We start from the raw sequence: 22,816 nt of genomic DNA, 5'->3' as shown, positions 1-22,816 counted from the left end.
CCAAAGGCAAAAAACAAACAAAAAAGCCCACAAAAAAACAGTAAAACAAATAAAACCTCTTCGGTACTCTTCCCTATCTGCATTATCAAACCAATTCTTTCAAAATACATTTTTCATACATGAAATTATAAATGAGCAAGTTAAATCCAATTTGAGTAAAATTTCAAATCATAACACTCTCAACCATTTCCGTCTCCCAGGTAAATTTCACCCAGTGTCAGGAAAAAACAGTCATAGTATCTATTTGGGATGTCCAGTGATCTTTCAATGACTTTGTATTGAAGTTTTGCCTCAGTTCTGACATCCAGTACTTTCCTAAGGCTGAAGTGCTTTTTCTTCTCCCAAAGTCAGAAACTGGTTAGTTGTTCATTCAGGAAGAGATTTCTGTGCTGCCTGTCCCTCAGTGTCAAGAATTTAGCGAAGCTATCCCCCATGGTATTATTGCCTTGGTATCCGTTCTGTTTGGCTAAGCAGCCTGTGGTCACCTGAATTGACAACTAGCCCCTCATGTAAACACATGCCCTGGACTACAGCCGGCAGACTAACAAGCAAATGTAAGTTTCTGAGATGGCTCCCCGAAATGTCCTTACAATAAGCACTCTCCCCTAACTCCCACAGCCTTCCCCTTGTGTGCTCCTTAGAAAAGACCCCCATGGGGCTTCCCAAAACCCTGCTCTTTTTATTTAAATTGATCAATCAGCCTTAGACCAGGAACCCCAAAGCACTTTATCCACATATCCAAATAAAGGCACGTGGCCCAGGTCTTGATTCTTTCTCTGTCTGTACTCTGCCTTGACTTCCTCATGTGGTCCCTTCAGGTGTGCCAGGTACTTCCTCCAGGACCTGTGAGTGATGAATTACCTATTTCAATTTCTCCTGTAGTCTACCGTTGAACCACGGCTTGCCATCCAGCACCCTGTGCTCCATTAACATGTGTGAAATTTGACAAAATCATAATAACCAGGTGACCTTTCTTTCATGTATTTGAACAGCAATGCGACTAGTAGTGTCATAGGAAAAGCATCAATTTATGTATTCCTTTTGGCCAACAAAAAATAAATTTATTTTCAATAAATAGCCCTCAGAATTGGTCTCCTTTCAAGAAAACTTTAGTGCTTCAGATCAATAATGTTAAGTTATAAGACAAGATTATTCAAAGGTAAATTTAAGTAGAAATCTGCCTCTTTCCTTGTGTGGCATTCTTCCCTGTGTCTCTCTGTGTCCTCTCTTCTTAGAAGGCTGCCAGTCACTGGATTTAGGGTGAAGATGAGCTCATTTTGAGTTCCAAAACTAATCTATCTCCAAGACTCTATCTTTAAATAAGGTCACATCCTGAGTTTCCAAGCGGGCATGAATTTGGGGGAAGCACTATTCAAACCATTATAGTATCATAAGCACGAATAATTTGCTAAGCACCTCCGCAAAGATTTACAATACAGTTGTGGTCATTTTAAAATGTGTCCACAAATTCTTCCACACTAGTCTCTTCAAGAGATGGGGTCTAATTTCCCTCCACGTGTGCAAGCTGGATATAATGACTCACCCCTAACATACAAGAAAAAAATGGAAGTGACCATGTGTGACTTTGGCAACTAAGCCAAAAGGCAAAGTGACTCCACCCTCCCTCTCTTTCGGGTTGCTCACGCTGATGGAAGTTAGCTTCCGGGTCATGAGGGCACTTGAGTCTCCTGTGGAGAGGCCTGTGTGGCAAAACAACAACAACAAACAAACAAACAAACAAACAAACAAACAAACCTGGGGCATCCTGCCAAAAGCCAGGGAGAGGCTGATGCCTTTTCCCACAGCTGTGTGATCAGCCATCTCAGACCCTGGTCCTCCAGTCCTATTCAAGCTTTCAGATGCCTGCAGACCTTGTCCACGTTCTGACAGGAACCACATGAGACACCTGGAGCTAGAACCACCCGGCTAATCTACTCCCAAATTCATAACCCGCACAAAATGTGAGATAGTGTTTGTTGTTTAAAGCCACTAAGTGAACTGTAATCTGTTGTGCAGCAATAGAAAATTCGTATAATTATATTGATTTAACCAATACTTAAACAACTAAGTTTTCCTTTGTACCTTGAAATTGCCTCACCCTGTACCTTTACTTTTAATTTTTTAAAAAAAGAATCCTATAACTATAATTGTAACAATGATAGAAACACAAGCATAAAAGGAAAAGAATCACCCAGGGTCTCACTACCCTAATAAATTGTTTTTATTTATCTGCCTTCCTTTTTGGTCCATTCACACTCACAGCTTTATAAACCTATGGTAGGTACAGCCTGTTTTCCTACTTTTTTGCTTTGGATTATTAAGCCATAAGCATTTTTATCATGTTCCTTTTATGGCCATCATAATTACCAATTTTAAAAGACTGTACCATAGACCACTTAATTATTTTACTGCTGATGGATACTTGGGTTATTTCCAATATTTTGATAGTATGTGTTACAATGAACATCTTTGTGCATACAGTTCTTTTCTGTTCCATACACACGATTACCGTAGCAAAGATTAAAAGCTTTTGGATATATTTTGAAATATACTGTCATTACTTTTCTAAGAGGGTTGTAAAGTCTAAACCTTATACAGTTTTAACATAACTTACGGTAAACAAAAGTACCTTAAAGTTAGGAACCAGGTTGAAGAAATTTAATTGTGGTCTGAAAGCTGATCGTCAGATGATGTCATTTTCTTAGCTATCACATGATTTAGCATGAATCGACCCAAGATAAGTCATCACAGATGTGCATCATTTACTGAAAGCAATTTACCTGAATTCCCTTTAGAGATGAAGCACCCATATAAAGAAACACCCCATATAGCACGGGCATGGGAATAAACTGTAAAAGAACAATTAGAAAAAAGATACAAGTTATTTTCAAATAACTGCTCATGCTGTTTTTCACTTACCAAAGAAAAACACAGAAAAATATTTTAGAAGCAATAGTGGGCCAAGTCAGAAGACTCAGGTTCAAATCCCCACTCTAGTACTTTTTTAGCTGCATAATGTTAGGTCAGTTACTTAAGCTCTCTGTGCCTTAGCTTCCCCACATATATCTAAAGAGGGATGGGGATAATAGGGTTGTTATGAGTATTTAATAGGCCAAAGCCTAAAAAAGTACATTTATAACACATAATAAACAATAAATATTAACTATTATTATTGTACTACTATAGGGAAATTTGAATTTTGCCTCACAATGATAAGATAATGATTTTTATGTGACCACATGAATATAACTATACAAACAGGACAAAATAAAACAGATGACAGTTGTTTTTAATCTACCTGGAGGGGAAAAAAAGGTATGTGTTCAATGAAAACTTTGACATTTTCTGTACCAGAGTGCTGAGACTATTTCAGGCACAGGAATATTTAAGATGGTGAAAATTTTTGTTAGCATTTGAAGAGAAAAAACAAGACTAAATTTACTGAAAAGAGAACTACATTTATCTGGAAATAATTTAGGTGAATATTAGATATATTTTATAAAGTTATATTTATTTTTATAAAGTTTGTTTATATTATGTAACTTTATTGGTTTCTTAATTGGTCAGAAACATGAAGCAATCTTGATATAAGCCTATTCTATTTATAACTGCCTAATTTTCTGTCATAGAGATAGTGAAATTTGGTATCAACAGTGTGTAGTGAAATTTGCTATAGTTTTTTTTTTTCAATTTTTACCATTGTTTTAAATAAATACAAGTGTTACTTTAGTCTTTACCAGTTCTGAGCTGGAGTAGCACTTCCAAATGAATCTGATGCAGGTTATTATAGTAGTTTAGAAAAATGTAATTATTTATGCCATTGAAATGTTTTCTCCAGGGGCACCTGGGTAGCTCAGTCAGTTAAGCATTGGACTTTGGTTCAGGTCATGATTTAGCAAAGATTCGTGAGTTCAAGCCCCCTGTTGGGCTCTGTGCTGACAGCTCAGAGTCTGGAGTCTGCTTCGGATTCTGTGTCTTCCTCTTTCTCTGTCCCTCCCCTGCTCTCACTCACTTACTCGCTCTCTCTCAAAAATAAGTAAACATTAAAATAATTGAAATGTGTTCTCCAATTACATAGTTTTAAATGAGGAAACTTTTTTTAAAGTAATTTCTATGTAAAAGTTAAGATATGTGTTAACCAGGCTAATACAGATATTTATTTATAAATAAATATAGTAGCTTTGGAAACTATGACTCAGAATATGCTTTTAAAATAATGTAATTTAATTCCCTTCCTCATCTTTTCTCCATTTAATTTTTGGGTTGGTTAAGGTTATTTGATAAAGCTTATCTGTAACTATACACTGAAGTGTTCAATGGATGGTTTATGTTCACAGTATTGAAAGATTTAGGCTTCAAACATCCTCTTACACTGATTTCTAAATATGACAACTAAAATGAAGTTTTATTTGCATAATAAAGTAATAAGAAAGAAAAAAAGATATTGGGATTAAAGATGAAGAATGGAGCTAACATCTAGATGTTCTTACATTATGCCAGATATTTGCAAACATGTGAACTGTTCAATTTTTCTCTTTTCACTGGACTAGCTCAGCATAATTCTAGCTCTATAGTTACTTATATAACATAGAAATGAATTCTTACAAATGTACTTGCAAAAAATGATAAATATAAGTAAACTTGTATAAATGACTGAAGGATTCCATCAAAATTTTCAAAGTACAGGCAAATAAAATGAGCTATAATTTAAAATATAATTGACATACCTTGGTAATATCTGCCAAAATTCTATGACAAAATAATTACTCTTTAACGCTTTTCAAAATGGATTCAATTATTTTAAATGTGAAAAAATAAGTATATACAATAGTGATGTCCATGTAGCAGTTTCATGTAACATTTAATACACAAAACTGCATATGTGGCCATGACCATTACATTGCTCATCTCTGTACCTCTATTTTGCACTAGGTAATGTTAATTGCAAATACATCGGACAAGAAAATAGAGACTTTATTTCATGTAGGCCTACAGTGAACTCAAGTCAAAAATTAGCTAAAAATGAGTGACCTGTCCCCATAACTTGGTAACTGTTTCAAAATTATGATAATAATTTACACATCAAACTTTACTTTGCCAGACTAAATTTCTCATGTATTTAAGGATTCTGAAATATAGCCCATAACTTCCCGTTAAGAAGTTGTATAAACATGGTAAAGAAATTTATCATTTGTATCACATGCTCTCTCTCAACTTCATAAAGGTAGATTTAATTACCTTCAGAATACTGGTCATGAAGACTGATGAACCCATAAGAATAAAAATCATAAGCCCAGTAACCCTTTGCTCCCGAATGCCAAGAAACTTGGGCTGTTCTCCTGGAGCTGAACATTCTGATTCCAGTTTTAAGCTGTTGACATGAGTGATGGACAGGACAGTGGCAGCCACAAACCACGGCAGGCCCATGATGGAGCACACCCCTAGCATGACAGCCACCATCAATAGATCCAGATGGTACCCGCAACCTTTCTGTGGAAAGAAAAGACGATTCTCACAGAAACTGAACTTAGCATGGAGACAAATGATACCGCCACCATGAAACCATGAGAATAGAAAAGAGAGATTACCTTGAGTCTTAGACAACTGATTCTAAAATGCAAAACAAGTTAAAGATAAAAAGGTAACAGTGTGAAAACATATAATCCACTTAAAGAAAAGCTGCAAATGTTCCTTTTACAATTATGATTACAGTGACTTCTATCTACTTTAACAGGTTTAATGTATTACTGGGTTAATATTATGTTAGTTTCCATTCTATTTCTGTTGGATAATTGAAGTCATTATTAAATACAGTCACTTCTCTTAGTTTCCTTAAGTAGGCAAGTTGAATCACAATTCGTATATCTACTCATTTGTGATTAATTCATACCAAAAACTTACTGAACACCATATACCAGGCATCAGGTAGAAAACAGAAAACAAAGTAAGGATTGTATCAACAACAACACTCAGAATGGCCTGTGAATAGAAATTACTTCCTGACAATGCTTAAGAAGCCCTTCACATCAGATCTCCTAAAGAGAAACTCTTCTCAAACATTCTGTGTCCAATTGCCTTCTTTTGTCTCAATGGGACGGTGTCCCAATGTCTTACTGGGAAAAATAATATCATGGAATCTAAGCTTCCTTATATTTACCTATTTTTATTCTAATACAGCTTTTATTCTCTATCTTATTCTCATCTGTTTCAGTTTCAGCACCAGAAATATTTGGCCCCTCCCTAAAATGAAAGTTTTTGTGTTTTCTACCTCTCTGTGATCCTGCTCCACTCTCACTGACCTCCAGGTGTTGCAAACTTCCATGCTTTCTAGGACCAGGCAGGAAACATAACTGAGGAAACAGGTGCAGGAGGCATGTGGAGTGGAGATGCAGGGAAGTGAGACAGCTCTCTAGGAGAGGGTGAGTGGCTGAGGGCAGGTGGGGAAGAGCAAGCAGCATTTCCCTCGCCTTCCCCCCACCATAGGAAATCATCAGCAAAAAGCCTCAGAGGTAGCAAATGGCTTGGCCTACTTTACACTCCAACTATTAATGACTACTTCATGAAAGGTAGTATGATAAAGTGGTTAACGGCTTAGGTTCTGGAGATAGGTGGCCTGGGATCAAATCCTGGCTCAACCAATGTCCCTGGACAAATCATTTAACCTCTTGTGCCTCTGTTTCCCTATCTGAAAAAGGATGATGGTGATAACAGGAGGCACCCCTTTGGGTTGTTGTGAGAATTAGATTATTTAACTTTGAAAATCATTTAGAACAATGTCTAATATGCACTAAGCATTCAGTAAATGTTAGGGACTATTATATTCTGGCAATTGAACAATAATTTTTTATTTATACTCATTTGTTTCAAGGCTCCTCAATAAAATTACATGTTTCTTAAGGGCAGGTAACTTATATAATTTCTCAATATTTCCTGTAGTTTTTTTTTAAGATTTATTTATTTTTGAGAGAGAGAGCACAAGCGGGTTAGGGGCAGAGAGGGAGAGGGACAGAAGATCCAAAGTGAGCTCTGCACTGACAGCAGCAAGCTCGAAGTGATACAGGGCTGGAACTCATGAGCTAGATCCTTGAGATCATGACCTGAGCCAAAGTCAGACGCTCAACAGACTCAGCCACCCAGGTGCCCCTTTCCTGTAGTTTTTAACACAATCATTGGCACACAAGAAGCAATCAATAAGGAACAGATTGGCTTTTTTAGAGGGAAATATGCATACTTCAACCATTATAGAATTGGGTTTAATAAGTATAATTTAAAATAAATATAGCCATTAAATTTGTTATTATGAATATGAGCAGAAATTACCAATTCTTCTAGAGGAATAATTTTGGCCTTTTTTTTTTTTTTTAACCAGGCAGTTTTACCAAACTACAAGCAGTTTCTAGTTAATATGAAAGCTCCTATAGCCAGGAGTGTGAAATATGCTGAGTATTTGTTGCATACTCGTCCTGGTGGTGTTTTCTTTCTGCTATTTTGTTTTGTTAATCATTCTATTAAGAGAAACACTCTTAAAGTCAATTGTACTTCCTTTTCTTTCTGTCTACCCCTACGAAATTATAAAAGTGCAGGAGACGACAGTGAGGAGAAAATGGCAGATATCCACATAAGGACATTTTCCTCCTGTGTTGTCACCACGACAGTGGCAACCTTCCTTGGGTTGGCTTAGCTGTAGCAATGTTCCAGCTCACGAGAATGCCAAAATTCAAATTCTCTCGTGAATAGGACTCTAGAAACTTTTTTTTTTTTTTTTTTGCAAGTAACTCAGGAAAGATTTTTATTCCTAAGAGCTGGGACACCGGAAGAGAAACACTCTGGTGTCAGCTTAACCAAAACAGCATCGGAAGAAGCTTCACCAGAGCCACACTATGGTCTTCTAGTCCAATGAACAATTTGGAAGATGTAGCCACATAGAATAGAACTCAAATTTTGGTCCCTTTAAAGGACCATGTCTTAACCAGTTAGAGGAGTGTTTTGTCCTAGGGACTCTGGAGTGAGAAGGATGTAGAAAGCAACGGACTTAGCTCTGCCTCTGAGGGAGTATAGTGTGAATGGTGCCCCCTGGGCTGTTTTGCAAAGTTAAGGTACTGCTAAGAGAGAATGGAAGAAGTGCTAACAGCCATGAGATAAACATCAGAGGAGGGCAGGGGACAGGGGCTTTGAGATTCTCACTTGCGCATGCGTTTTTTGGCACATCCTAGGCTTTCCCAGGGTTCATGTTCACTATGGCTTAATAATACAAGGAAGGCCTTCTTCATGATAGTGATTTCCTATAGCTCTTACTTAGGGTTTTACAAATACGATACAAATATAAACAGTGCAATTCTGGATTGCAGGAAGTAGACAAAATAATGGTTTCAGAGTGAATAATTTCATTTTTAAATTTAGAAAGCTAGTTTTGTAAAACACAAGTATCTAATAAACACAAAATACAATCCCCTCCCGATTTTGTTGTACAGTAATGGGAGCATCTTAATTTCATGTGAATCAAAGGAAATAAAGCAGGGCTGGCACTTCTACTAATTAATCATCATCCTTCTTGCGTTTCATTAAATACCTTAAAACTTGGTCTTTGTACCCAAATTATTAGCTGATAGGCATGACAGCCAAAGAGAAGTATCCCTTTGTCAGAGAGAGAACTCTGTACCTTCTAACATATTTCTGTAGATTTTTCTGAAATAAAGACAGAATCGGAGCTTTTATTCTCACTTTCATCCATGAATCACAGGAAATGGACATATGGGAGGAAAAGGGAGCATAGCAACAGGTGATGCTACACCAGACCCCACTAAAACCAACATGCAGCAAGACAAGAGGCCAGCCAAGAGGACCATCTGATACCCAGATGCCACTGCTGAAAAAAATTCATTTCAAAGCTTGGCAGCAATTTCCTGCATCTGTCAAGTTAACCACATAAAAGACTATAGATTGACATGAAGAACCAGGCTGACAAAGAGGGCAAAAAAGAACATATCAAATGCCATAATCATCAAGAGAATGTGGTGCCAAATGAATGTTGCAAATGCATTCATTTACTCAAGTGATCTGAGATTGTATTGCTGTTTATTAAAAATGATGTCAAAAGAAGACTGAACTGTCTACAGAAACATGTAGAAAAGCCCACAGTTGTATCTTAACAGAAACTTTCTTTTCTGTAACATAGTGTCTTTCTTTCCACTTTTAGAGAATGTACTTCTTAAAAAGGCAGTTATTTCTAATGCTTTTCAAAGGGATTCAGCTAACCTATGCCTAGCCCACTTCTCTAGGTAAAAGACAAGAAGTGCTAGAGAGTGTATGGATTTGTATCTATATAGAATATAGATAATAATTTGCCTTCTCAAATTTTTACACTTGCATTTTGCAGCTTCTATCACTCCTGAATGACCCCAAAGACCATGAGGTGCAGTGAGTTGAAATTTTGCTAATTTGAGCCTCTTCATTCTGAGGGAGGAGGAAGTCACTTAGTGAGTTGGGCCAACTTCTTCAGCTCAACACAGCTTTACTCTGTATGTAGTAACACTCTCAAAATGATATAAACATTTTTAATGGCATGAAAAAATGCCCTATAAGAAAACTACTTTGGTAATGGAAGTGAAGAAAAGGTGAAAAGATCTAAAATGTAAGTTTGGGAGACATACAAATGATGAATTCCAAGGTGACTTGGATATATGATGTGGACTGAAATACACACTGTGGGGTCAACCAGGTGTTTGTTACAGAAACTAGAAAACATGATTCATTAAGCTTTTGGGGGGCATAATTCAACCAAGGCAAAAATGGGTTTTCAAGTGATAAAAAAAAATTAGCAAAAGCTGAAAATGTGGTTAACTTGTGGTCTGGGGATATACTCAAGAAACACGTATCTTTTCCTGACAGTGTGGTTCAAGTCAAAGCCAAGAGACTGTGCAAACATTTCGGTGAAGCAACAGGTGGGGAGAGTAGCTATGGAACAAACCGTTACTCTGACTCAAGAATGTTCTGAGAATGTGATTTTTTTATTGTTATTAACAGGAAAATCAGCAGCAGCAGACCGCACTATACTGAAGCTTATAATGGTTAGAGGTTAAAAAAAAAAGTGTTCAGCATACGTAAAATATATCTTCACTGGAAGGAACTTGCTTTGCAAACATCCACATCTAAGGAGGAGGATGGGGTGTTCAGACTTACAGGGACCAAGAAAAGATTAATTCTTCTACTCATGGCAACATAGCAGAGCTTATGATGAAGTCAGACTTGCTCTATTATTTACTAAATCCAGGCTATGAAGGGATAAAATATAAACATTTGATCGCATAGTCACTTATTTGTATAATAAAAAATTAATTATAAATAATGTAATATATTTTAGTAATTCAGCCTCAAGTTTATTTCAGGCTTTGGGGAGCCTGGGTGGCTCAGTCGGTTAAGCATCTGACTCTTGATTTTGGCTCAAGTCATGATCTCGCAGTTGTGAGTTCAAGCCCCATGTCGGACTCTGTGCTGACAGTGAGAAGACTGCTTGGGATTCTCTGTCTCCCTCTCTTTCTGCCTCTCCCTGGACCCCACAAAATAAATAAATAAAATTTAAAAAAATGAAATGTTTTAATGCTACATTTAATTCTACAAATGCAAGTACTTGAAAAGCCCACTTAAAAATGTTACATGATATTTTAGCTATTCCGCATAATATTTAAAGGGGAAATATAGTGTATGTGCTGAGTTGGAGCTTTGGAAAGACTGTGTATATCAAGGGCCTACCACAGGCTCATGAAGAAGGAGGAGCAGGTGTTATGTAATTTATAAGGTTTGGAGACCTAGAAAGAACAAGGAAATGGAATGGCCAAAAAAGGTTATATTACCCTCAGCAATCTTCACTTACTTCTATATTTTGTTTCAATACGGTTCCATTAATATATAGGAAAAAATACTGCCTGTACTAGTTTAGCTGGTAGTCTTTACAAAGAATAATTTTTTAGTGAGATCAGTGGGATTTCTGCCTAATTATAAAGGCTAAAAACAAAAACAAAAAAACCTAACTTACTTGAAAGGCTTACTTTCTTCCTAAAATAGGAGTCTTTTAGCTCATTTTAAAATGTGTAATATAATGAAATATATATACAGCCATCAAAAATGATAATGCAGATATATATTGGCATGGGATGACTACCATGTTAATGCTCTTACATGAAAAATAATACAAGTAACATAGGTCATATGAAAATATATATTTGGGTATATATCAAAATTTTAACAATATAATCTCTAAGAAATGAAATTATGTTTTCCACTTTTGTCTTTTAACTTTTTATATTGTCTAATTTTTTTTCATTTATTCTTTTTAAAGTTTACTTATTTTTGAGAGAGACACAGAGAGCACACACACACAAGTGGGGGAGGGGTAGAAAGACAGGGAGAGAGAAAATCCCAAGCAGACTCTGTGCTGTCAGCTCAGAGTCCGATGTGGGGCTCAATTCCACAAACCAGGAGATCATGACCTGAGCCGAAATCAAGAGTTGGACACTTAACCGACTGAGCCACCTAGGTGCCTCTATTGTCTAATTTTTTTTTTAATTTTTTAATGTTTATTTATTTTTGAGAGAGAGAGAGAGACAGACAGACAGACAGACAGACAGATTGTGGACAGGGAAGGAGCAGAGAGAGAGGTAGACACAGAATCTGAAGCAGGCTCCAGGCTCTGATCTGTCAGCACAGAACCCAACGCGGATCTCAAACTCACAAACTGCGAAATCAGGACCTGAGCCGAAGTCGGACGCTTAACCGACTGAGTCATCCAGGCGCCCCCCTATTGTCTAATTTTTACACCAAAAGCATATGTGACTTTACAATGAAAATATAAAGATGCTTTCAGTTTTAAAAAATAAATCAGTGTCTGGGAAAAATGTTTTCCTACTTCTTAACAGAGTTAACAGACTAACAATATTCAACCTAAAGTACTTACACATGTTTTATAGATCTATTTGATCAACTATGTAACTTTCCTAATTAAGTTGTGGCAGTATTTGCTTTTGCAGATGACAGATATCTTAAAAGCAAATAATATTTTTGAATAATTGTTATTAAATAAATAGTCTATTAGACTTGGAAATCTGAATTCCTTGTTTTGAGGCCTGCACATTACTCAAAGTTTCCAATATTGGATGGTGTAGTTCAGTGGTATTTTGGATCCAGCTCGTATGGGCTTATGGGAACCAATAGTTTAATTTCCTAAATTTCTTCCTGCCAATTGATGTCACATTGGTAACTTGAAATGGGTCACGGTGGGAGTATTCACACCATGAAAATCAGCAAACATTATAAACCAGGGTCTCTCTTTTGTAAATGCAGAGAATTGGCTGTTAACCATGTACCAGCATACCACTTGTCTAGTTTCCAAGACTTTTCTGACATATTTTTGTAAAATTATCTTTCTAAAAAAAGTTTTTATTTAAATTCCAGTTAATTAACATGCAGTGTAATATTAGTTTCAGGTGTACAATACAGTGATTCAACACTTCCATGCATCACCCAGAGATCATCACAAGGGCCCTCGTTAATCCCCATCACCTATTTCACCCATCCCCCACCCACCTCCCCTCTGGTAACCATCAGTGTGTTCTCTATAGTTAAGAGTCTGTTTCTTGTTTGTCTCTCTCTTTTTCCCTCCGCTCATTTGTTTTGTTTCTTAAATTCCACATAATTAAGAATTTTGTCTGACAAAAACAAAAAGTGAAATTGAACACACTCCTTTTAAAAAAGGTTTGGAGCACTAGAGTTAGTTTCTACAAAGAGAATGAAGAACGCTCTTTGTTTTCAAATAGACACACATTTTCTCCAAAATATACACCAAATTCCTTCTTAGTAAGATTTATTACAAATAATTGTGCTTTCTTACATTAATGCCATTACTATTTTCCATCAAATAGTTCAATCACAGATTGTTTAATCCTTCTAACAAACATACTTATGAAATCCTGTAAAGTAAGATTTCTGTTGCTCTGACAAGGAAACTTTCCCTAGAGTTTAAAGAGTATGTGAAGATAGCAGGGAATTATCCCCACTATATCTGATACCAGAACAAAACAATTTGATTAATTGTGCATGTTCTGCTTTTATAAGTTTTGATTTAGATTATTTTTGACCATTCATTGGTTTTGTTGATTTTATATAACATATTCCTAGAAGTGATAGTGCTTACATTAAATATCTCAGAAATACTGCACACCAGTGAACAACTTTGATTATTCACGGTTGCAAAATGACGGAGTCAGAATATAATAAATAAGATATATCCATATTTATTCTCTTTGTATATAAAAAAGTCATTGAAATGTGCAATAAAACTCAGCAAAGAGATCACTTACAAACTATAACATTTATGGCTGGGTTTTCCATAATGTCATAGACATTATGGAAAGATCAATAACTAAAGCAAATGAGAAATACCTGAATATGTAATTTGTTCCAATAATGAAGGCAACCTAATAGATAATACTTAGGGTCAAATAGAGAAGTAGAAGAATGGCATATACAAGACAAATTGGTAAAGCTGCACGTCGCCAGAATAGATGGTTATTTCACTAAATTGTTTTAAACATGGTAAAGGTACAGCCTTGGCAATGTGTATTTTAAGTTCTGGAAGTAAGGTTTCAGAGTGTAGGCTCAGCCAAGCGCTATAAATACATTAAAAAATTAAAAATTAATTAATTTTAAGCTCATTGTAAAACAAAGTGTCATGAATACAGACAATAAACATTGCAAACCTGAAAACATTATCTTAATATTTCACTATACAAATGAACAGGCAAAGTATAATAAATATCAGTCGACATCCATTAAGTCATGAGCATTTGCATTAAAATGGATGCTAAAATATACCTTTAGCTTATGCTCTTTTCTGTTGATGATGACAGCTGTAATCTGTTGGTCCATAAAAATTAGAATAGTACAGAGCAAAGCTGGAATGATGGCAGCTATTACTGTCCACCATGGATTTGGACCTAACGGTGTAACAAACCAGCCACGATCATCTCTGGTAGGCTACAGGAAACAAAAGAATGTATATAGTTAGTTACTGGATTAATGAATACCTAATCAAATTAAGTCTTACAGATGCTACCAGGAAAGCACCAATTATACACTGATATGCTGTGTGAGCTACCTTTAATAATAATAGTAATATCCACAAAGCATTTATAAGGTACAAGGCACTAGTCTAAGTGCTTTAAATATTTTAACTCTTTTTTTGTTCAGAACATTCTAAAGAAGATACAGATAATAAAATTGAGGCATAGAAGGGCCTAGTAAGTTGTCCAAGATCCCAAAGGTAGTAAGTGGTGGAGACAGAATTTAAACTCTGACTGGCTCAAAAATCTATGTTCTTAATCAACACCTACAGTAAATAAAATAATATTAATATTTATAATTTGCAGTTGACAAATTTATTTACATTTATAAATAGCACATTGACAAATGTGTATAATTCTTATATGTGTGCACAGGCCATTATTTGAAAATAGCATACAGACACTTGGTCCTTTCCAGAGTTCAGGGGATGCTTCTGAACATTGCTGGTGCCTGAGACGAGTCCCAAAGGAATTCATTTTGACAATTCTTTGAGGACCTCCCCATCCCCGTCTGACAGGTGAGAAAACTGAGGCTCACAGAGGTTAAGTAACTGGCCCAAGAATTGCTTACTTATTAACATGGTCAGAATTCCAGTCCAGACCTAATTTTATCTCTTTCCCAAGGCCTATCCACTGCGCAATTTTGCATCAAAATAACGCATTTTTCCCTTAGTTTCAAAACATGTCCTTATCTTTCAGGAGTGTTGCATATAGATATTCCTACTAGAATAATTGACAGAAAAATTTTTCAATTAGCCTCTAGATAACACTTCTGGTTTTTTTTTTTCTTTTTAATATTAAACCAAAATTTTTACTCATGCAGTGGGCATTTTATTGAATGTTCTATTACCCTCTATTCCTTATATTTTCATGAAAATCTCAAGTACTAGGGTTACAGCTATCATCTAAATGAACATGCAGAGATGGAGACATAGATAGTAAATGCTATGATAACTTCACCTTGAAAACACTTGGTACTTGTAGTTTTGGAGATGGAATCCCAATGGCATAGTCAATTAAAACCATACACAGAATTGTAAGAAAGACAGCAAAGTCACTCACTATGGATCGAACCTAAAAATGATGAAAACACTTGTCACTTAAAGAACTATAAATAGTAAGGAATACTCAAGAACACAATTCAGAATCACAATTTATAAACACTTTATGACATAATATCACAAAATTATATTTGATGCATATTATAATATTACAATTAGCTCTGTCAGAGCCTGAGTATATATTTATGTATTCTGTCATTAAGATGGATATGCACTCGGGGCACCTGGGTGGCTCAGTCGGTTAAGCGGCCGACTTCAGCTCAGGTCACGATCTCGCAGTCCGGGAGTTCGAGCCCCACGTCAGGCTCTGGACTGATGGCTCAGAGCCTGGAGCCTGTTTCCAATTCTGTGTCTCCCTCTCTCTCTGCCCCTCCCCCGTTCATGCTCTGTCTCTCTCTGTCTCAAAAAAAATAAACATTAAAAAAAATTAAAAAAAAAAAAGATGGATATGCACTCAACCTTTCTAGAATCAGGCATTCTGTAATAGCTACATGGTGATTGTGCTGTTTTCAGAATTCATTTAAAATCTAAGTTTATTAAGTGCATCAATATTTAATACACAGAATAAGATTGCATGGCCAGCATTAGGCTGAATTTTAGGATTCTTTCTACCGAGGGTACCATTTTAATATGATAATCTAAAGCACAATAAAAGAATCTATTTATATTGAAGAAGCAGAATATTTTAGTTAGTTTATCTGGATTGTTAAGTATGGAAGCAGGGAATGTGTACAACAGAGCAGAAAAAATTTAAAGTTGTTCTGTATAAGCTAGTTCTTTTTCCTTTTTAAAAAAAAATTAATTCCAGTGTAGTTAACATACAGTGTTATAGTCATTTCAGGTGTGCAATACAGTGATTCAACAATTCCACACATCACCCAGTCCTCATCAAGATAAGTATATACCAGTTTTTAAAGCCATTTTCCATTTATTTAAAAGAATTTTTTTGAAGTTTATTTATTTTTCAGAGACAGAGAGGGACAGGGTGTGAATGGTGAGGGGCAGAGAAAGGAGACACAGAATCTGAAGCAGGCTCCAGGCAAGGAGCTGTCAGCATACAGCCCGACACAGGGCTCGAACCATAGACACGGAGATCATGAACTCAGTCGAAGTTGCCTGCTTAACCGACTGAGCTACCCAGAGGCCTCAAGCCATTTCTCATTTATAAAGCCACCGTGGATTAATTAAATTGAGCTCTGGGGAGGGGAAAGGAATTAATCTTCCACCTTAGGGAAGGAAGAGGTGACAAAAACAGAAGTTTTACCTGGAAGAAACAGTTCTTAAAACATTTTCCTAGAGTGGAATTTTGATCATAATCTTTAGCTCATCCCTAAAAAGCTTGTTTTCTTGTTTCTTTTCTTTTTTTTTTCTTTTTTTTTTTCTTTTTGGCTGAGTCAGACATTATAGGTGTTACTTTGCAGTGTTAAATATTGAACTAAGCTGTTTCTCTGTTTACTTTCCTCTCCAAATATGCAGATGCAAACGTGGTGGGTTAGGGGGAGGGACTGACACTTTAAAAATGAAAAAGAGAATAGTGTTCCAATGAGTCTTGCAGGGGCTTTCCCAATTAGAGAATGTAACAGTGGCTCCTATGAGGTATCTGTCAGGCTGGAATAGTTCCCACTGTTCACTGGGCAAGAAAGTGACAATCAGTAATGCAGTGTGTGCTTTTGATTTCCAAAAGCGTAAGTGGCAAAGTGGGAGCTTATCTTTGGGATCTGAAGTTAGAATAAAAGCCCAGAGGGAACATGCAGTCCCAGCACCTGAATCACAAAGGATCCTAGCACCTCTCTCATCGCACCTGACTCTTAACCTGGCAAGCTCCTTCACATTAAAAAAAAAAAAAAAAAAAAAAAAACTTTTTAGTGGCTCCTTTTAGGACAGCAATTGCTATTTCTTTTGTCTTAAAACCCATATGACTATAACATACTTCGTGTTGATCAGGAAAATTGTAGTCGAAGTACCTTGGTTGGAAAATAGCGGCTGGTCTTGAACTGCTTCAGGGTGGCTGACAGAGTAACTGTGGAAAAGAACAGGATCACTGACCAAAACAGAACATCTGGGACATATGGGTGATCATGGCCACAGGCTCGTCCAACATATTCTCCATGCAACGATTTGCATTCCTGCCAGAGGAAGTAAAACAAATGGAGCAAATAAGGGGAAAAAAGGACGCATTTCTTTCAGAAAACTAACATCTTAAGATCAATCTCAAGGATTGAACAGAGTAAGCTTCATGAATTCTATTTGCATAGGTAATGAGCAATTTTAGAGATTTAGATTATGTTAAAATTGAACACGAACCACTTACAACATTTTTTGCTTTTTAAAAATTATATTTAAATCTACAAAATTAATTGATTACCAATCAATGTATATTTAACCTAATCTCCACGAAGTTCCTAACACTAGATTTATTGAAAGTATCACAGGCTTGATGAGTGGTAACTAGGGTGAACACTATGCCAAACTATTTAAATATATGATCTTAATTGATTTCTACATCCACCCTATAAAATAGGGAGATGTCATTATTTCTATTTATGTCTGAGGAATCTGAGACATAGAGAAATTAAGTAATTTGTCATGGCCTCACTGCTGCTGGGTAGCAGAGCTTTGAGACAAACATGGTGCCTGTGGTGGGAATATTATTGCACAGTGAAGAATAACAGTGATTTTGTAGAATTATCTAGTCCAAAAGCTACCAAGAAAAATGAGAAAGGCAACAAGAAAACTATGATATATTGCTACTTAAAATAAAATTGGGAATCAAAGATGGAGCTCAAAATTAGGTTACAGAACAAAAGAGAAAGAGTTACTATGTGAATAAGGCAAAGTTCATATTTATTATGACTTGTCCTTGATCCAATATTGTTTTTTTCCTGGTATGTATTTTTATAAGCCCCTGAAGGATCATTCTAATTACTACCTTAGCCAGGAGGTGGCAGCAAAGTCAAAAAAATTTCTTTTCTCCAAGAAAAACAGCATTTTGAAAATTAATAATTTGAATTGAAATAAAAAATTATTTTAAACTCATTTTGATTTCTCTTATTTTATATTAAAGATCCTATTACTGAAGTATTTTTTTTCCAACACAGAGAAAATAGTGCTTTATGTGATCCAGTGACCTTATTAGTACTTGAGATATTCTGGACCTACACAGAAATTGAATTGCACCAGGGCACAGAAAGTTCTTAGAGAAAAATATGGACTGAGGACTGATCAGCAGCAGACTCTGCCCAGTCCAGAGTCTGGACTCCTTGTATAGCAGAAAATGAATACCTTTAAAAGATTTTGGAATAGGTCACAGATAATCACATTTTCCAAAAACAAACCAACAGCCAATAAAATCTATTTGGGACAGCTACCCCTAAGGCTAGAATTCTTGAGAAATATTGTTAGCTTACCTTATAATTCTTTTTAAAAAATTGTGTCCCCTTTTCTAATTTAGCTGCAAATATCTTCCTTGCTAGCTAAAGTTGAAATTCTAATTATCCATATTAAGCTAATACAGAGCACAATAATTTGGATAATTAAAAGACCAAAGAAACCACACCCTCCCAGCCTTACTTATGGTTTTAATTTTCCTTCTGTCAAAACTCTTAAAAAAATATACAAAGTACCAAAAGTGAATCGTTGCATTTTTAGTCTCTTCTCTTGCTCCTCTCCAGAGATGCTGGTAGAGCAATTATTAAGCAAAGTCATGATTACACAGAATGGCTAAATACAAACAGGAGCTAGGAGATGAGTTGCAAACACATCATCTATAGATTTGTGGCCATCTTCAGTCTTTTGTGCCAATATAAAAGTCTTCTAACTATTCCTTGGACTTGGCTGGGTCTTCTTTTCGACTCTTAAGAACATAGATGCCATTTAAAGGAGCATTCAGTGCTCATATAATCTATAATAAATTGCCAATAGCTTGCCTTGTTACTTTAATTCAAAGCAAATTTGAAAAGGGTGGGTTTTTTTTCTTCCTTTGTAGAGGGCAGTATGCTATTTAAAAATAAAAATCGTGACCTACAAAATTCTACATTAATTTTCTGGTTTATACTAACTATACCCCAAACACAAACACACACACACGAACCACTTATTTTATTAATAAGAAATTAAAGTTGGCATTATCATCTTCCTCTTTATATACATACAAGCTAATGTAATTCTAGCACTGAGACAATTCTTAGCCAATTTTTAGTCAATTGCTCATGAATATTTTAAACCTTGCCTAGGAATGACTGATTTTGAGATACTGTTAATATATGTATATTATCATATATATATATATATATATATATATATATATATATATATATATGAAACCAACGTATCCTAACTTGCCATAAAAGACCTGAGTTAAACATTATACATGATAGCCAAGATATGAAAATAACCTATATGTCTGTTGATGGATAAATGGATGAAGAAAATGTGGTATAAATATACAGTGGAATATCATTCACCCTTAAAAAAGAAGGAAATCCTGTCATTTGCAAAAAACATGGATGAACCTGAAAGAGACTATGCTAAGTGAAATAAGCCAGACATGGAATGACAAATACTTTATGACTTCGCTTATATATGGAATCTAAAACGTCAACCTCATAGAAGCAAAGAGTAGAGTGGTGATTACCAAGGACTATGGGGGATGAAGAAAGGAAAATAGGGAAATATTGGTCAGAGGGTCTAAAGCTTCAGTTGTGTGGGATGAATAAATTCTGAAGATCTAATATATAACATGGTGAATATGATTAATAATACTGTATCATATAGTTCAAAATTGCTAGGACAGTAGACCTTAATAATTCTCACCAAAGGGAAATAAAAAGGAAAAGAAAGGAAAAGAAAAAAAAAAGAAAAAGGAAAAGAAAAGAAAAGAAAAGAAAAGAAAAGAAAAGAAAAGAAAAGAAAAAAGGTAACTATGTCAGGAGACAAGTATGTTAACCAGCTTAATTGTGGTCATCCTTTCACAATGTATACGTATATGAACACATCATGTTGTACATTTCAAATAGATACAATTTTTATTTGTCAAACATACCTCAATAAAGCTGAAAACCAAAATGAACCAAAATAAAACACTTGCATTAAGTAGTAAATTTGTGACATGGAACTACTTTTCAAAACAATCATTGAGGGGCGCCTGGGTGGCTCAGCCAGTTAAGCGTCCGACTTCGGCTCAGGTCATGATCTCAGGGTTTGTGAGTGCGAGCCCTGCGTCGGGCTCTGTGCTGACAGCTCGGAGTCTGGAGCCTGCTTTGGATTCTGTGTCTCCTTCTCTCTCTGCCCCTCCCCCACTTGTGCTCTATCTCTATCAAAAATAAGTAACTGTAAAAAAAAATTTAAAAAACAATCATTGAATGTTTATTGAATACTTACTATGCATATAACAGTTTGGGAGAATCAAAGAAAGCTCAAATTCTTCACCCTTGCAGAGTTAGCAAGGCATAAATTACAATTCATGAGATATGTAACAATTCAATAAAAACTTTTCAAATGAATAACGTATAAAGTAAATGTTATATCACTATTTTTATAAAACCAGTTATGATAGCCATTAGCACAGTGTTTTATTAATAAAATGCTTTTGGTGATGCTGGGGATTACACTGAAAAAAACCCCAGCAATTATAATCAAGACAAAAAAATTTAATGGTTTTCATTGACTTAAAAATTACAAGATTTTTTCATTGTATAGCATTCCCTTTGGTGATAAAGGCTATTTCTGGTCAAGATTAGCAATTACCCATTGCAAAAACTGCTTTTAACTAATGAAAAATAATATGAAAATTTCTGCCATAATGTCAACACCTAGTACAGAACTAAAAAAAAAAAAGTGCAAGATTTGCTTTGATTGCAAAATATTTCTTTACTGTACTCTGCTTGACCCTAAAATTTTTAATATCTAAAATTAACTCATTGCCAGCCAGATCAATTGTGCTATGAGTCTCTTAGAAGGTTATTAAGGATTTTCCATCACATAGAATGAATATTATTATTTAACATTAAATTATTAAGAGAATATATATTACACATAGAGTAAATTATCATGTTAAATAATCTAGAGATTAAATTACTGGGTGTCTGTACTGAAGAGGACACCAAGATGAGTACATAAGGGACGCTTTCGATGTAATATCTTTATAGTCTACCAAAGGGAATATAAATGGAAGATACATTGCTGACTAGATCAACCACAATCCCATGTCTAAATTCTAAGTAACTGTAGCATTCTTTCTTGTTCAACATTTCTTTTATTGGTCCATTTAAATGGCTCTCCGAAAGGAAACAGTTTGGTAATGTTATTTTTCTAGGGACAAGTAGATGGAACAGAATTAAATGTTAATTGTAACAGAAAGAAACAAGAATAAGTGAAAGTTTATTCTAGAGAAAATAACTAGTATAAGAAAAAATATAGGTCATAAAATAAATATAGGTCATAAAATATAGGTCAAGATAGAATTTTAAACTGAGTAAGCAATTTGATTTTGATTCTGAAAGAAAACATTTCATGGGGGAAATTTGCAGAACTAGGCAATAGGTCAAATGTTCCTATAGGTATCATACTTAGAGTTTTACAATATTTGAAAAACAAAAAAATGATTTCTAGGAGCACCTGGGTGGCTCAGTCAGTTAAGCATCTGACTCTTTCTTTCAGGTTAGGTCATGATCTCATGGTTTGTGAGATTGAGCACCCCCCCCCCAACCCCCGCTCCCAGTCAGGCTCTACACAGAGCACTCACGGCACAGAACCTGCTTGGAATTCTGTCTCTTCCTCTCTCTCTGCCCTTCCCCTGCTCATGTATGCGTGCATGCACACACACTTTCTCTCTTTCTCAAAATAAATAAATGAACTTAAAAAAAAAAAAGATTTCTATGTTCCACTAACGGGCTCACTTGCTAAAATAGGTGTTTCATGCAATGAATTAGTATTCATATAGTATTATGCTGATGGTTATAGTGGAATTTGAGCTTATACAGGTTAGTAAAGTGACAGGAGCTATGGATTATAATGTTTGTAACTAGAATAATTCAGATTCTATTTAACATTTAGTAAAAGCAGAACACTCAATTTCTCCAGTTATGATCAGATTGAACAGAAGAATACAAATACAGATGGAAAAAGAGGTGTACAGACATTATAAGAGATTAGGAAGAAATGAGAAATGCAGTTATGGGGTGGGGGAGGGGCAGAACCACAAAACAGAGGAAAGACAAAATTTTCCTTTCTTTTAAGTACAGGATTTAACCCTGATAGGGAAAAAAAATCATTGCCATTCCTTTCCTTGAGTGAGAGATAAGAAGAAAATGTAAGTAAGAAAGCCCTTCCTGAGGAAGGTGCCAGAACTTTGTTAATAGTGATTTTGTTCTTCCTAAGACTTCAATATTTATACTAAAATATTAACAAACATCCCCTCCCCCTCAGCATATTCTGAACAGCTGGAGCAGGATTACAGAGTGAAATAAAAGCATTCTGGGTTCTTTACACAGAAGGCCGACTTACTTCTGCCATATGGTTTCATTTAGGTCAACACCACTCTTATTTAATGTGCCTTCAGTTAATCTGGCCATATTATGATTGCTCTTAGAGTAACTCAGGCCTACTAACTATTAGTAAAACTTAATAATGAAGGAAAACCCC

At 35.5% G+C, this 22,816-nt stretch overlaps 1 protein-coding gene and 1 long non-coding RNA gene across 8 annotated transcripts in view; one reads left to right on the top strand and one right to left on the bottom strand.

Moving 5' to 3' along the window:
- Nucleotides 1-22,816, bottom strand: part of SLC4A10 (solute carrier family 4 member 10) — a 297,084-nt gene that overhangs the window by 24,833 nt on the left and 249,435 nt on the right. For all 7 annotated transcript variants that reach the window (XM_040475187.1, XM_040475186.1, XM_040475188.1 and 4 more), the window contains 5 exons: nucleotides 17,140-17,301; nucleotides 15,075-15,188; nucleotides 13,867-14,028; nucleotides 5,239-5,490; nucleotides 2,781-2,849 (listed from right to left, as the gene is read on the bottom strand). In XM_040475187.1, the coding sequence (XP_040331121.1) occupies nucleotides 2,781-2,849; nucleotides 5,239-5,490; nucleotides 13,867-14,028; nucleotides 15,075-15,188; nucleotides 17,140-17,301 (759 nt within the window). The remainder of the gene's footprint in view (nucleotides 1-2,780; nucleotides 2,850-5,238; nucleotides 5,491-13,866; nucleotides 14,029-15,074; nucleotides 15,189-17,139; nucleotides 17,302-22,816) is intronic.
- Nucleotides 1,506-17,226, top strand: LOC121030614 (uncharacterized). Its single transcript, XR_005790317.1, has 3 exons — nucleotides 1,506-1,516; nucleotides 12,788-12,797; nucleotides 17,156-17,226. It is a non-coding gene; the product is annotated as an uncharacterized LOC121030614 (long non-coding RNA).

Source organism: Herpailurus yagouaroundi, unplaced genomic scaffold, assembly GCF_014898765.1.
Source record: "Herpailurus yagouaroundi ecotype Mexico unplaced genomic scaffold, PumYag 140, whole genome shotgun sequence".
Taxonomy (NCBI): domain Eukaryota; kingdom Metazoa; phylum Chordata; class Mammalia; order Carnivora; family Felidae; genus Herpailurus; species Herpailurus yagouaroundi.
Note: the sequence above shows the minus strand (reverse complement) of the source record. Positions and strands in the feature narration are given on the sequence as shown.